The sequence below is a fragment of the Rhea americana genome, unplaced genomic scaffold, assembly GCF_003343005.1.
Source record: "Rhea americana isolate MKP2758 unplaced genomic scaffold, rheAme1 scaffold_255, whole genome shotgun sequence".
In the NCBI taxonomy this organism is placed as follows: Eukaryota; Metazoa; Chordata; class Aves; order Rheiformes; family Rheidae; genus Rhea; species Rhea americana.
The window spans coordinates 360,114-374,176 of NW_028186374.1; the positions used below are offsets into that span (position 1 = coordinate 360,114).

General features: G+C 53.5%; 2 protein-coding genes across 7 annotated transcripts in view; one reads left to right on the forward strand and one right to left on the reverse strand.

Annotated features, from left to right (window-relative positions):
- The first annotated feature begins 572 nt into the window (after nt 1-572).
- On the forward strand, nt 573-9,920 carry HMOX2 (heme oxygenase 2). 2 transcript variants are annotated; one of them, XM_085307190.1, is made up of 7 exons: nt 573-794; nt 1,230-1,273; nt 4,396-4,521; nt 6,362-6,479; nt 7,318-7,809; nt 8,894-9,014; nt 9,095-9,920. In XM_085307190.1, the coding sequence occupies exons 3-7, from the start codon at nt 4,439-4,441 to the stop codon at nt 9,220-9,222; spliced, it is 942 nt and encodes a 313-aa protein (XP_085163316.1). In that variant the 5' UTR covers nt 573-794; nt 1,230-1,273; nt 4,396-4,438; the 3' UTR covers nt 9,223-9,920. The 2 variants fall into 2 exon arrangements, with proteins under 2 accessions (XP_085163316.1, XP_085163317.1); XM_085307191.1 differs by lacking the exon at nt 573-794 and having other exon boundaries at nt 1,215-1,273.
- Nucleotides 9,921-10,600: 680 nt separating this feature from the next.
- Nucleotides 10,601-14,063, reverse strand: part of CDIP1 (cell death inducing p53 target 1) — an 18,742-nt gene continuing 15,279 nt past the window's right edge. For all 5 annotated transcript variants that reach the window (XM_085307193.1, XM_085307192.1, XM_085307196.1 and 2 more), the window contains 3 exons: nt 13,797-13,943; nt 13,274-13,538; nt 10,601-12,248 (listed from right to left, as the gene is read on the reverse strand). In XM_085307193.1, the coding sequence (XP_085163319.1) occupies nt 12,137-12,248; nt 13,274-13,538; nt 13,797-13,943 (524 nt within the window). In that variant the 3' untranslated portion in view covers nt 10,601-12,136. The remainder of the gene's footprint in view (nt 12,249-13,273; nt 13,539-13,796; nt 13,944-14,063) is intronic.

Here is a 14,063-nt window from a genome sequence, read left to right on the forward strand (position 1 = left end):
GGGCTCCCGGCCGCGCGGCGGGTGAGCGCTGAGGAAGCGCGTCGAGGCGGCTGCCCGTCACCGGCGGCTTCGCGGGAAGGGCGCTCGGGCCGCCGAGGGCGGGCGCCCCGCGTTGCGGCCCCTCGCTGGCCCGGGGGGGCCGCTCGGGTCCCTGCTCTTGTCCCAGCCGAGCTCCGTGAAGCGCCGGGGAGGCGGCGGTCCCCGAGGCCTTCTGCCGTCGCCGCTCGCTCCAGCGTCCGGTGAAACAACCGCCTTGTGCAAGCCCGGCCGCGCCCGGCGCCGCGCGACAGCGGGCGGCTGCGGGCGCCCGTCCGAGGCCCTGCTCGGGGGCGGCCGGGGGGCGGCGGGGCCCGAGCAGCTGCCCCCTCTCCGCTCCCCGCCGCGCCGTGCCCAGCCCCTGGGCTCCCCGGTACGTCCCCGGGTGTTGGCGGCTCCCCGCGGAGCCAGCCCCGACTGACTAACCCGTGCTAGCCGGTGTGAGAAAGCAGACCTCTAGACTGACCCCTAGACCAGAAATAGGTGCGTGAGACTGAGGTACTAGGTATGTTTGTGCCCTGTCTGGACAGGGCAAGTCTTGAGTTCACCTAGGGTTGAAGGTGAACGAGCAGCGTCAGGGAAAACGCACTAACCTGCGCTGTGGGTGTTGGTTTCCAGCAGCAGCCAGTGCCACCTATTCCAGGGGGAGGAGGGGATGTGAAGCTCTACTAATGTTATTGCTGAGCTGCACTTGCGATAGCTCTTGAAGCTGTTAAGCCTGGAGATCTGGATTTTGTCTCTGCTGCAGGGATGTTGGGGTAGGTCTGGCTGTRTGCTGCTACTTGTGTGGCTTATGCTCTAACCCTTGCAAAGCTAATGCCTTGAGGTATCATGCAAGCATGAACCCTATACTGGGCAGGCGTTCTGTGAATTACTGAGCTGCTGAGAGTGCCCAGGCAGAGCTGGCACTTGCAATCTGTGGCTTCCCTGCTGCATCAGTGTCTCCTTTTATGCCCTTCAAAAAGCTAGGGATTATTGAAGTATCTCAGACTTCCTGTACTGAAAAGTGCAGCTATTCACCTCAAATGCAAAGTTGTGCAAGCATGCATAAGGAAAACTAACTGCTGACTGGATGAGAATGGGGTAGTTCCTAGGAGGGCTTGAAAACTATTGCTAGCAAAGTTTGTAGTGCTGAGCTGTTGGTAACAAGCCTCTGCTCCCTTTCTCCAGCTTTGCTGTCTTGACTCTTTTAGATGTTGGATTCCTCCTGTGCAGAGTGCTGTCGGGGACTGGAGAGGTATGTGTTTACTCTGAACGTCAGCCAGGATCTTGATGAGCAGAGTGCCTCGTAGCAAACATGGTGATGTTCCAGCCTATGAAGCAAAGGCAGGCAGCAGCATGAACCTCCCTTTCAGTGCATAGGACACTATGTCTTTCAGAAGAGCAGATACCCCAAGAAACCAGTGTTCTGACCAGTGACCATCTTGGGATTTCGGTTGCTAGTTTTCGAATAAAATCAATAGTCTATAGTGGTGTGAGAGTTCTAGTACTTTTTGATTCCCTTCCTCCAAGTTTTTATGCCACATCCTAATACTGAAAAGATTTTGACTTGTCTCTTGAATTCACAGCTCCTCAGGGAGATATCTGTACTGGAGACTATCAGGAAAAATTTTAGCTTCTATGTTCTTGTTTATGTTGTCTTAACCTCAGGCTATAGCAGCTGATATCATCACTGCTGCATGTACTGCTGTAGAGAAGATGTCAAGCTGAGCCTTCTCCTCTCCTTTACTAACTCCCCTCTCTTCCTCCCTCTTCTCCTTCCCCCGCCAAAAAAAAAAACACACACCCTGAGACATGCAAGTCAGTGTGCATCAGTCCTTAAATGAGACTTTGCCTGCTACCCCCCTTCCACTGCTACTTGGGCAATAACTCACTGTTCTGATCAATAGTAGCTCTATAGAGCTAATAGCTTTAGATACTTCTCCATCATAAGCCCTGTATGGAGCTTTGTGCTGCATGTTCTAGTGAGTGCTGCTAAACACGGATGTGCTGAGACATGGTTCTTGGACATAGGCATGAAGGCTCTAAGGAGTAAGCTGCAGGCCTAGTGTCTTGCACCAAGATGACTTCAGGAGCCATGCTATGTATGCTTGGCCACTGGGAGCCTATAACAGTTGTTGCTCTTAATTACTGCAGTTTCTGAGGCTTGATGTGAATTCATTTGTGTTGGATATATACTCCACCTGTGTGCCCCCTCCAAGGGATGTGCAATGCCCTTCATGGCTGTAATTTTGCTGCTCGTCTGTATCTGTGGCAGTAGCACGCCCTACCTCCGGGATCCCAGCTCTCTGGGAGTATGAGACAAATCAGAACTAGTTCATCTAGTTTAAGTTTGGAATTGGCATCTCTTGAGCAGAGCCAGGCCAGAAGTAAGCTGAAGARAAAGCCAGGTGTTATGAAGCCCTGTATGCCTGTGGTGGTAGAAGCCTGGCTGCCTTGCTGTGCTGCAGGGCAAGSCAGCTGCTCCCAGTTGTGCCCATGGCTGACTTCTTGAACCTGAGCAGGTCATTTAGCTTCTCTACTTCCTTCCCCCCACCCCACCCCCCAGGATGGGTGTTTTCTGATAGTGGAAGCCTGACTGAAGCTGTGTAGTATGTGGAGGTAGCTACTGTTTGCTGACCCAGTAGCTATTCTAAACACTTGCTGTTCTAGAGCTGGTGGATGATCAGAGATGGTATAGCACCTAAGCTTGATTTTCTCAAATATCTCTGTCTTTGTCCTTGTGTGTCTGTATCTGCTGGCTTTGTAGGGATGTATGGTGGGGTGGTACAGCTGTCACATCTATTGAATCTTGCTGCTGAACTSGGCTAGCTCATGAGATAATGTTTTAGTCCTGTGAGGTCCTCATCAGTGCTCCCATTTGAGGGAGGCTGCTTCCTGGTGAGCCCAAAGACTACATTACCAGGGAGAAGGTGTCACCTGTGATCATGTGCTCCCAAAACTGGGTGCTGGGCTCTGAGTCAGAGGGACTAGCTGTACTGCGCTGAGGGACGTGTGCTATTGGCACTCCAGGCTTTTCTCTGCAGGGCCCTTCTCTGCAGGAGGGTTGAGGGCAGTGAGAGTGGCTGGAAAACAAAGAGGATTAGAAACCCTGACACGAAGAACTGGAGGGCAGTTAATTTATAACTGGAGCTCTTCTGCATTAGTGCATTGTAAGCTGGGAGGCAGCAACTGATCTGCCAGCTGTGGCTTCATGTGAGCTAGCTTGGCATGTTGTCAGCTCCTTATCTTGTTTACTGTTCTCTCAGCCTCCAAGCACAGGCTGAGCAGTGCATCTGCAGATGCAGCCCACCTGGGGAGACTTGAATCAGGGGGAGCACGAGGGACAGCTGCTTTAGAGCAAGCATGTTCTGAAGCATCAGCCAGAAGCTCTGTTCTGTGCTTACCTGGCAAGCTTGCCTGTAAGTTGGTGATGTTGCTCAACACAAAGCTGATTACTGGCTCCATTTTATAGATGTGATTGCTGGATTTATGGCTTAACCAGGGGATCCACCTGGTATAAGCCAGGTGTCTTGCTCCTGGATCTGGGAGCTTCTTGTGCCTCCTGCCACATCTGAGGAGSTTTTTCCTTTTGGATTGTTAGGGAAGATCCCAGTTACTTCTGGGGTTTAAAGTAAAATCTGTTAGGGAGGAAAAGTGTTTGAGAGGTGGTAGCAGGAGCGTTCTCTGCAGCTCACTCAGTTCAGATGGCAGTATCTGCTTTGTCTTCTCATGGAGTACAGCCCAGGAAAGGCAGAGCTGTAGAATCTGCCCCTGYTTTGCAATTTCCTCTTCAAGTACATGGTTGTAGGGGAGATTGCTTTCTCCTAGGAGCTGTCTGCCTTCAGAGCTTAACTTGCCTAATTCACTGCTGCATCTTTCTGGGGAGGCTCCATACTGCTGCAGAAGTAATGCTGATTGAAATGGCATCTCTGGAGCAAAGGTGCTCCTCTTTGCAGTTMTTCTTCTTCCAGTCTAACACTGGAGGAGAGAGTTGGCGGCACCAGTGGAAAGCAGCTTGCTCAGCTTCAGTGCAGATTACTAACATGGGAGTCTCAGGCCCTCTTCAGCCAGGGCCTGTCCTGAAGGGAAACCTAATTCAGGCTGCTTCATGTATTGTAGGTCTCCTCTGAAGTTAATATTTTGTGAGGTGGGTGTTAGTGTTGTGAGGTTCTTCTGGAATAGATGAGTTGGATAAGCAAGACTGCTCACTTGCAAGTGCTTTGGTGTACAGTGAGGATGGCAGAGGACTGCTCCTTGCTACTCTGTGTGGTGATGCAACTCTGAGGCTCTCTTAGRCTGCTCTGCACTTCCTACCCATCTAATCCCCCTGTTAAGGTAGCTTTCCCTCTAAGATTCCTCTTTAATTTTGCCTTTCAGGTTGCCTAGTCTGCAGCACTGAGCTGGCTGGGGCTGGGGAGCCATGTCATCAGTTATGGAGGGCTCGGAGGGGGGAGAAGAAGGGGAGAACTTACACTATGAGGAAACAGAAGATGACAATGTCAGGTGAGTCCTGCTGGCCCTGTCCTACAACATGGCCCAGATCCTGGGCCAAGACAGGGAAGTCCCTGGGCAAGAGAGTAAACCTTTACCTCATCTGCAAAGGAGTGAATGACTATAATAGGTGACTGAAATGGGTGTGTGGTCAAATCAAGTTCCTGTGTATTAAAGTMCACAGGAAAGGTGGGAGGGATGGGAAAGAAGTGTCTGGCTGAGGCTAACAACAGGGAGTTGCTTCTCAGTCTGTGCCATTGAATTCACGTTTCAGAAATGCTTTGACTACTTGATAGTTGTGTTTATCCCTTCCTGGCCAAGGTGAACCAGCCTTTTATGGCTTACTGGACAGTGCATCATGTGATAGCAGCTCCTTATTTTGAAAGATGACTCCGGAGGTGAACTCTGCTCTGGTGAGCTGCGTCACTTGCCTTTGCAGAACACCCAAAGGTTTATGCAAGAATCTCTTCCCAGATACTAGTTTAAAAGGCAAATTCAAACACTGGTAAAATCAAGTTCTATAATCTTCTTGCTCATTTATGTCTCTCTGTAACCCCTCTGCAGTGTGTGTGGGATTGAATTGAAAAGTGGATGTGGAACAGCTTGAATAAGCTGAGACAAGAACCTGTCTGGCTGGGCCTTGGGCTGCTCAGCACTTGAGGGGAATATGTAGTTGCATCTGTTCCTACAGAGACTGGAACTGATGCTCTAAAAYGATGTCCTAAAGAACACAGTTATTTCACACTCTTCAAAGGTACAAGAGCTGTTCAATTTTCCATCCATACAGTGAATAATGGTGTGCAGGTGAACATGATGTACTTGTGCTTTCCCATTCACTCACTGAAACGTGCTCTAAAAGCAAAAGCTTCAGACTTGAAAACGGGTGAGAGTAGGGTCCTTCTCAAAACACTTAGGCTAGCTGATTTCTGTTTGATTTAACAGGCTCAACTTCATGAGAAGTGACACTTGCTTCTCCTGTCATATTCAGGTTTTCTCTAACCTGATGGTAGCATGAGTCTAGAGTGTTCAAAGTCCAATTTTACAATTAATATGAACACACCAAACCAGYTGAAAGAGCTATGTAAGCTGCACTGGACACAATCTCATGTGAATGTAGATGTTGGTAACTCTGTGCCAAACTCCAGGTAGGTGCAGTGGCTGTCTAAGATCAAAGGTCTTAGATGGAGAACTTGTAGAAATCTCCCAAAGCTGTGTAATTTAGGACAAAAGCTTTTCAAAGATGTCCTGTTTCATTGTTTGGATTCCATCTCTCCCCAGCAGTTGACTGTCCTTGATAACCTGATTGTAAAAGCCAAGGTCTTGCCTGTGTGTGCACCTGCTCCTATGTGAGCCTTTCTGCCTCTCCAAGATGAGTGCCAGCAAGGCTCCTGTGCCCTTTACAACTGCCCCTGTGGTGGTTCTTGATATGATCAAGGTCTCCTTTGATGTTATTGTTGCTGCTTGCATGGATGAGTGGCAAAAGTAATGGTTCCAGGATCAAAGGATCCTTGGTAATTACTTCAGCATCCTGCATCTGAGCCCATGCTAAGCACCAAGCCTCTTAAAATGGCAAGTCTGGCCATGCATGGTTGGTTCTGTGTGTGCAGGAGAAGCCTCTGAGTGCTGCTGTCCTGCTGTTTCTTCCTGATGGTGCCAGTTCTAGCCTGTGGGCCTGGCCTTATCTTTCCCTGAGAGCTTCTGGCAATGTCAGGTGCCTGGGACAGACTGCCTGCCCCTGTGTGCTCCAGACTGCCTGAGATTGAGAACACTGGGTTCTCATAGCACAGCAGGGACAAACTCAGTGCTGTGTGTGGAAGTTTGCATCAGTGGAGATCTCCTGTTTTGCCTGCAGTCCCACCGACCTCTCCGAGCTGCTGAAGGAAGGGACAAAGGAATCCCATGATCGTGCAGAGAATACTCAGTTTGTCAAAGACTTCCTGAAAGGACGGATCAAAAAGGAGCTTTTCAAGGTGAGTGCTGCTCTGCTTTCTTGGCAGAGAAGCTCTTTACTGATACATCTGGTGACTGATGCAGACTGAAGGCCTATGGAAGCTGAGCACCACTGGCTTGTGTTTGTTGAGGGTGGGTTTCTAGTAGTCAAAACTCATCAAGGGATCCCATCTAGTGTGTCCTACAGCTGAGAACCAGATGCTGAGGAACATGCTGGGCCTACCACAAGTTTGTTTTTAGATATAGGTGCTAGGCTTCTGGCCACACATCTACTGACTGCTCAAGGACAAGCAGCTGTGGCTGCTGCAAGGGTACTGATGACATGGGCAGTCTCAAAGGGATAAAATCTTGGCTGGCCTATGGTGCCAGTCCCATCCCCTGGAGATTGGTCTTGCTTTCACAGGTGTCAGGTCACATTGTTATTTCTTATGTATGGGAGAGATGGGATTTTGGGGTCTGAGCAGTGCTGCCTGATCCTGAAGGTCTTAGCCCATATGCAGCAGTAGTTGCCTGTGGCAGTAGGGTATTGGTGCTTCTTGTATCTCCTGTGAGAAGTCAGTCCCTGTGCCCTGCCCAAGCTGATAGAAGGCACAGAGCTTGTAGTCAGCAATGTTAGACCAGTAATCTTCAGCCCATGCTCTGGAGGCAACTTTATAATAAAGCTAGGCAGAAAAGAACCTCTGGTCCTTCAGGCAATACAGGTTTGGTATGGAGTCTCCAGGCTGGTATTGTGCAGAGCCTTGGGGTTTCCTCTGTGTGGACCCAAACTCCATACTGGGAAGGACGTCACAAGGTGCAGAAGGCCTGATGTGCAGATCGAGTGAGTAACTTCTCATGTTAGCTGTGCTTTGTCCGTAGCTTGCTACTGTGGCGCTCTACTACACGTACTCTGCTCTGGAAGAGGAAATGGATCGCAACAAAGACAACCCCGTCTTTGCCCCTCTGTATTTCCCTCAAGAACTCTACCGGAGAGAAGCATTGGTCAAAGACATGGAGTATTTCTATGGAGAAGACTGGAAAGAGAAGATCCAGTGTTCAGAAGCAACTAAGAATTATGTGGACAGAATCCATCATGTGGGACAGCATGAGCCAGAGCTGCTAGTGGCCCATGCTTACACACGCTACATGGGGGACCTCTCAGGTGGCCAGGTGCTGAAGAAGGTAGCCCAGAGGGCCCTGAAGCTGCCCAGTACTGAGGAAGGGATCCAGTTCTACATGTTTGAAAACATTTCCAATGCACAACAGTTCAAGCAGCTCTACAGAGCAAGGATGAATGCTCTAGACTTGGACAAGAACACTAAGGAAAGAATTGTGGAAGAGGCCAACAGGGCTTTCAGATTTAACATGCAGGTACTAAATCCCTTGAGTCGCTATACCTGTGTAGGTGCTGCTGCCTTCAGCTTTGCACCAGCTCCTGGGCACAGGTTAATGCAGTCAGACTGCTTGTCTGGGAAGTGTTTTGGGTCTGAGACCACCAGGGTCCCCTCCACTGGGGGGCAGCAGGATTCTGCTCTTGTCTTGTGTGGGACTGGTCTGAATAGCTCTTTCCTTTGCTGCCTTCTGGACACCTGACAAGTATTGGGTAGAAATTCCTCCCCATGCATCAATGCTGTGCTTGAACCTTTGATTAGGACTAAATGGAGACATCTTGGACTATAAAATTTCCATGGGCTAGGTGACTCTAAAGCAGTGGCAAGAGCAGAGTTCTCACTTTGGGGCAGTTTTAGGCTAAATGCCTGCTCTTGTGCTGTCATCTTAACATTGCCCCTTCCTGGTGATAGTATAACTCCTGTCTCACCTGGCAGTCTGAGTTTTTTGGCCAATGGGCAAAAACGTCTGTAGCCCGTGGCCTCTGTTCCTCCCCCCATTGCTCATYTTGCATGAAATGACTGAGCTGTACCCTGCCCTGGGAAGAGGGGCACAGTCTGTCACTGGACTGAAGTTTTAATCTGTGCCTCTAGCAGGTTTCTGGTTTAAGCTGGTCAGAAAGCGATGGGGGTGTAGCAGGCCTCTTTGTGTCAGGAGCCTTACCGAAGTCCCTGGCAGTGGAGCTGGAGCGGGGCTGCTCTGAACAGCAGCAGTGGCTTCCTAGAGAAGGTCTGGCAGCAGGGAGAGGAGAGCTCACTGCCTCATCTTGCATCCGCAGCACGCTAGAAGGCAAGCTGTAGGGTCGTGCCATGTCTCCCTGCTGGGCACAGAGGTCTGACCTGAGGTGCTCTTGGTATGGGCTGGGCCTTTGCAGAGCCATAGCATGTGCTAGATCTCACCAAGTGTCTGCCTGCAAGGCTTTCTGAAACGGAAGCAGATGTTCTGCTTGCTATCTGGGTGGCTGGAGGTAGAAATGACTCTTTTCCTGTTCTCCAGATATTCCACTGATCTTGGTGAAAGCTGTACGGCTTTGCCTGCCTCACGCACTCACTGTGACCACTTACAGGTTTTTGATGAATTGGACAAGATTGGCATGTCACTAATGGAAGAAGCCCAAGATGGAGGCGTCCCAGTCCATGATGGAAAAGGAGACCTACGTAAATGCCCTTACTATGCAGACAAACTAGGTAGGTTTGGGGCAATGACAGAGTTGCCAATCCTTTGCTCTATCTATACTGCAGCACTAATGGCACTCTCTGTGTTCTAGCTGGCAAGGCAGGACCTGGCTGTCCCTATCATGCTGCCATGGCGTTGGCAAAGCAGCCCATAGTGCAGCTGATCCTTGCAGCTTGTGTTGCTGTGGCAGCAGGAGTTGCAGCATGGTACGTAATGTGATGGGAAGAACAGTCTGCAGCTCTAGATGGTGGCAAAAGGAGAGATGCACCCTGTTCTTCAGACTGTTCCCTTGCTACTGGTGGAGTTGACTGCAGGGTGCAAGTAAGACAATAAACAGAATCCAGAGGGACTGTCCAGGACTTTCTGCACACCAGCAATGCAAGCACTGTATTGTAATGTCTTAGCTAACTAGGGTACAGGATTGAGTGGGCATGAGAACTCCAAGTCAGCACTACTCTGTTCAGACTGGGGCAACTTTTAAGGCTACATATGTTGTGTCCTGTACTGGCAAAGGCTTCACATGCTTGGCTTTCCATCTCCTTCCTGGAAGTGGTCTCCATAGGGAGTTTTGTGCCCTGGACTGCAACCCAGGGAGGTGTCATCAGTCTTCTCGGTGTAGAGCACTCAGTTTCTTATCATGAGAAACTGGGGGAGATACTGTGATGATACAGTGGCTATGCCACAAGGTTGTTAGTTCACAGAGGGAATGTATTGCTTGCTCTGGTGTCCTGGGGACCAACTGTAACTTGTGCTGGGGGAAGGACTCTGCCCTCTTACAGGATGGTTAGAGGGAGGGCTGTTCTCCCTGGATGAGGAGACAGGACCAAATGTGTGGGTGGGGTATGAAGGTGACATGTTTATTGTGCAATGTTGATTTTGCTGAAGCCTTGACTGGAATAAAAAGTTGCTATGCTGCAGCAGGGGAAGGCCAAAAGTGCATCCTTATGTGGAAGAAAACAAGGCAGCTGGGCCCTGGCATGGGCACACATGGGGGCTGTGGAAGGCTGGAGAGGCAGGATGATGGATTAAAAGATTCCCACGCTGTTCTACTCATCCTCTTCGGACTTCYCTTGTCAGACTGACCCATGCTGCTTCCACAGAGCCACTCCTGTCCTTAGCTTTCACCTTCTCTGCTGCTTCCCTCAGTGTTTTGTTTTATTTATTTTAAGTGGTTTCCCCCCCTCCTCCCCCCAAGCTCCTGTGGGGTGCGAAAGCCGCAGTAAGCGCCTGCTGCCTCCTCTTGCAGGGTCTGGTTAAGCCAGGCAGTGTCACTGCGTGTGCCTCTGCCCTTGCAGCCGCCCCCTTGCGGTGCTGGGCCCTGGTAACGCATGCCCCCTTCTGCCTCCCTCCAGCCCAGCCTCCTGGGGGTATTTTTTTTTTCCTTTTTTGGCAGAGTGCTYGGGGCAGGGTGAGGGGTTACCTGAGGCAAAGCAGGCAAAGGGCCTAYTGCCTACCCCTGCCTCCACACTGAGGCCTTGGGAAGCTCCTGTACTTCTGCCAGTGCTTGGCACCCCGTGCCCTTGCCCATACAATCATTCTTTATTCTCAGCTCTACAATGGGCCTGGAGTAGGGTGAGAAGAAAAGATGTACGCTGAGTTCAGGGTCTGTTATTTATTTACATACAGTGGGATGAGTGCCACAGTTTTCTTTCCAAGCAAACAGCAGCTGCCTGTGCAGGCCAGACCATTTGCAAACCTGCTTATGCAGAGCTTCTTCCCCGACTCTGCTTTGCTGGGAGGAGGCCTGCTTGCTCCAGCTGCCCTGGCTGCAGGAGCAGGGTGCCGGAGGAAGGCAGAGGAGGAGCTGCTGCACAGATGCTGAAAAATGGCTCCTGGGCCCTCCTGCCCTCATCCAGCACTGTGCTGCTGGCAGCATGTTTCACTGCGTGCTTGCCCTGCTCCTTTTGCCTGGTGTGAGGTGCAATTAAAAGTAACCCCCTACACTCACATGCAACAAGGGCCTCCATCAGGTGCATCCATGGTAACTGCAGGATGGGTGCTGCTGGGTGTGTGCCCACAGCCCCTGCTGGGCTTGGGGGGAGGGAGGGAGAGGGCTCTGGGGTGGGTGGGCAGAGATCTGCCCCAGAGCTGGTTTAGAGTATGAGCCAGCTGCAGTCTGGTAACAAACTCCTCTATTCTATGGTGCTGTGTGTATGTGGCAACATACTGAATTCATTTTTTTGCTAATGGTTTGTAGGGTGGATGAGGAACAGCCAGGGGTTTCACTCCTCCAAACAGCCACAGCAGCTGCAGGGGCTGGGAGGAGGCGCATGTGGCTTGAGCAGCAGTGGCCACCAGGTGTGAGGCTGGTGGCTGCGCTGGCAGGATCGCTATGCTGGATTAAAACAGATTAACGGTGCAGCGCTGTGGTTGCACCCTGCCCCTTGAAGGTGGCTCTGTGCCTCTCTTTGGGAAGCAGCTCTGCACTGACCTGGCCAGAGCCTGCCGTGAGCCAGCAGCAGGGGACCCATGCTGGAGCCTGGCATGCACAGCCCTAAGCCTTCTGCCTCCCTGGAGGAGGTCTGTCCTACTGCACCTCCACCAGGCCCCCTCCAAATTGGGGCACAGCTGAGGTGATGGTGTCAGTGTCCTAAYGCACCCCATGGCCAGCTCTGGCCTCCCCCTTTCCTGGCGCTGAGCRGCAGGTGACTCAGGGCTGGGCACCTGCCTGGGCGCAGCAGGCCTGCCTGCAGTGGTTCCCTGCCTGCGCAGCTGCCTCCTCATCCTCACAGGCTGACAACCCACTGCAGGTACGTGGAGAAGTGGTTGGATTGGGGGCGGGGTGCAGGGGAGCATCAGCAGCCTCTGCCAGCGTGCRCCAGGCGAGCGGGGCCTCACTGCTGCCCTGGAGTGGGCACAGGCGTGGGGCCTTGCTTCTGCGCTGCAGGGCAGCGGGAGCTCAGCCCGCGGCCGCTGTGCACCCGGACCCAGTGTCCCCACTCGAATCGTTCACAGCAACGACCGGAGCCCAGGGTAGGTGGTCACAGCGCTGAGCGATAGGGAATCGGGGCGGGGGGCACACACATACGCACCACCAGTGGTTTAAGCGAAGGGGTGTTGCGCACGCATAGACTAGGATGGCAGCAGGAGAGGAGCTGGTATCATTCCGGTGGCTCAGGCTCCTGGGGTGCTGTTAGCACATGCGCTTGTACGTGTAGATATAGGCCTTGCAGTTGGGACACGTGTGTGTCACGTCCTTGAAGTCATCAAACAGGCAAGGAATCAGGCAGCAGCAGAGATCACACCTGGAGCAGAGGGAGATGCAGAGCTGTGAGCCCAGGCACCCAGYGCCAGCCCGTGGCGCACGGCCTCTGGGCACCTGAGGGAAAGCAGGGGAGACCCACGCTTGGGGTTAGCTCCTGAGCCAGAGGGGTTCGGGGCAAGAGAGGCAAGTAGCTGCTGCTGGGAGGCCAACCCTGGCCTGCACCGCTGTGCAAGGCAGCACGAAGCAGCTGGCCCTTTAGCAGTAAGCAACTACAGGCTGGCTGAGGTTGGAAGGAACGTTTAGCCAGCATCTAGTCCAGCCTCCTCGCCCCACACACACATATCCCCAACCTTGCTCAAGCAGGGGTCACCCAGAGCAAGCTGCCTAGGACTCTGGCCAGACCATTTTTTAGTATCTTCAAGGATGGAGACCTCTCTGGGCAACATGCTCCAGTGCTCAGTCRCCCATCCAGTCAAAAAGTTTTTCCTTGTATTCAGGCAGAACGTCCTGTGGTTCAGTTCGTGCCCGTTGCCGTTTTTCCTGTCACTGGAGTCTTCCAAGAAGCCTCTGCCCCATCCTCTTTGCGCTCGCCTGTCAGATACAGACGTTGGTAAGAGCCACCCCTTGGGCTTCCCTTCTCCAGGCTGACCAGGCCCAGCTCTCACAGCCCTTCTCGTAGGAGAGCTGCTCTAGTCCCTTAATCATTTTAGTAGCCCCTTGCTGGACTCACTCCWGTAATCCCAAACCAGTTTGAGGGAGGGGGAAAGTCCAGCTGAAAGCCTTCAAGGTGCCACCAATCTCTTCCCCCTCCAGGAGACTAGGGGTCCAAGCGCTGTTGGCCGAGGAAGTCGTGCGCTGCCCCAGTAACGGCACAGGGCACGTGGCAGCCCCGCTGGCCCTCAGAGTGACGTGGGCTAGGGAGCGGGTCCCCCACCATGCCAAATGGTTTGGCCAACCCTGCGCGGGGCCACCGGGCCCCGGCGCAGAGCGAGACCTGCCGCACGCGGCTGTCGTCAGCCAGCCGGCGCACGGGGAGGGCCCCAGCGCTCTGCCCGCAGCACCTACCCGACGAAGCAGCAGAGGAAGCCGAGAAGGAAGCTCATGAACCCGATTTCGTAGGTGATCTTGGTGGTGATGGCTTGCTGGCAGTGGGGACACACCGTCTGCACTGGGGCGCCCTGGAATATCTCCCCCTGCAGCACGGTCACCGTGGTGGTAGTCCCCGACGGGACAAGCACGGTTGCTGTGTGGCCGCCAGGAGAAGGGTAGTGGCCTGGGGCAGGGTGGTAGCCCATGGGGGGGTAAGGCCCCGGCGGGGGGTAATAACCAGCTGTGAACAAAAGACGGGCACAGGTGACGACCGCTGTGCGGGGCAGGCGAGGCCGGCTCCTCCCCGGGGAGGGTCCATGCCGCGCTGCCACACCACGGCCTTGGTTAAAGGCTTTGGGGGGGGGGCTGCATGGTCCCGCCCGTCCCCCCCTCCCCGAGGAGCCTGGCTGCAAGCCTTGAACAGCAGCCCCAGCCCCCTCCCCGGTCCTCGTCCCCCCACCRCTTCGCCCTCCCGCACGCGGCCCCTGGCCGTACTCACCGGGCGGCACGTAGGGCCCGGAGCCGTCTGTGGGCATGTGGGGGGGCACAAAGCCTGGCTGCGAGGGCGGCTCGTAGGGAGGGGGCCCAAACTCAGGCGGGGGGACGGGGGCCGCCTGGGGCTGGCCCGCAGCAGGGGAGACGCCGTCTGCAAGGAAAGGCCGAGTCAGCAGCCAGGGCGGCAGGTGCTCGCAGGGAGACGGCGGCTAAGCTGAGCGGTCAGAGAACCGGGCAGGAGCAGGGCTGAGCCCCGCAGGGAGGGGGGGGC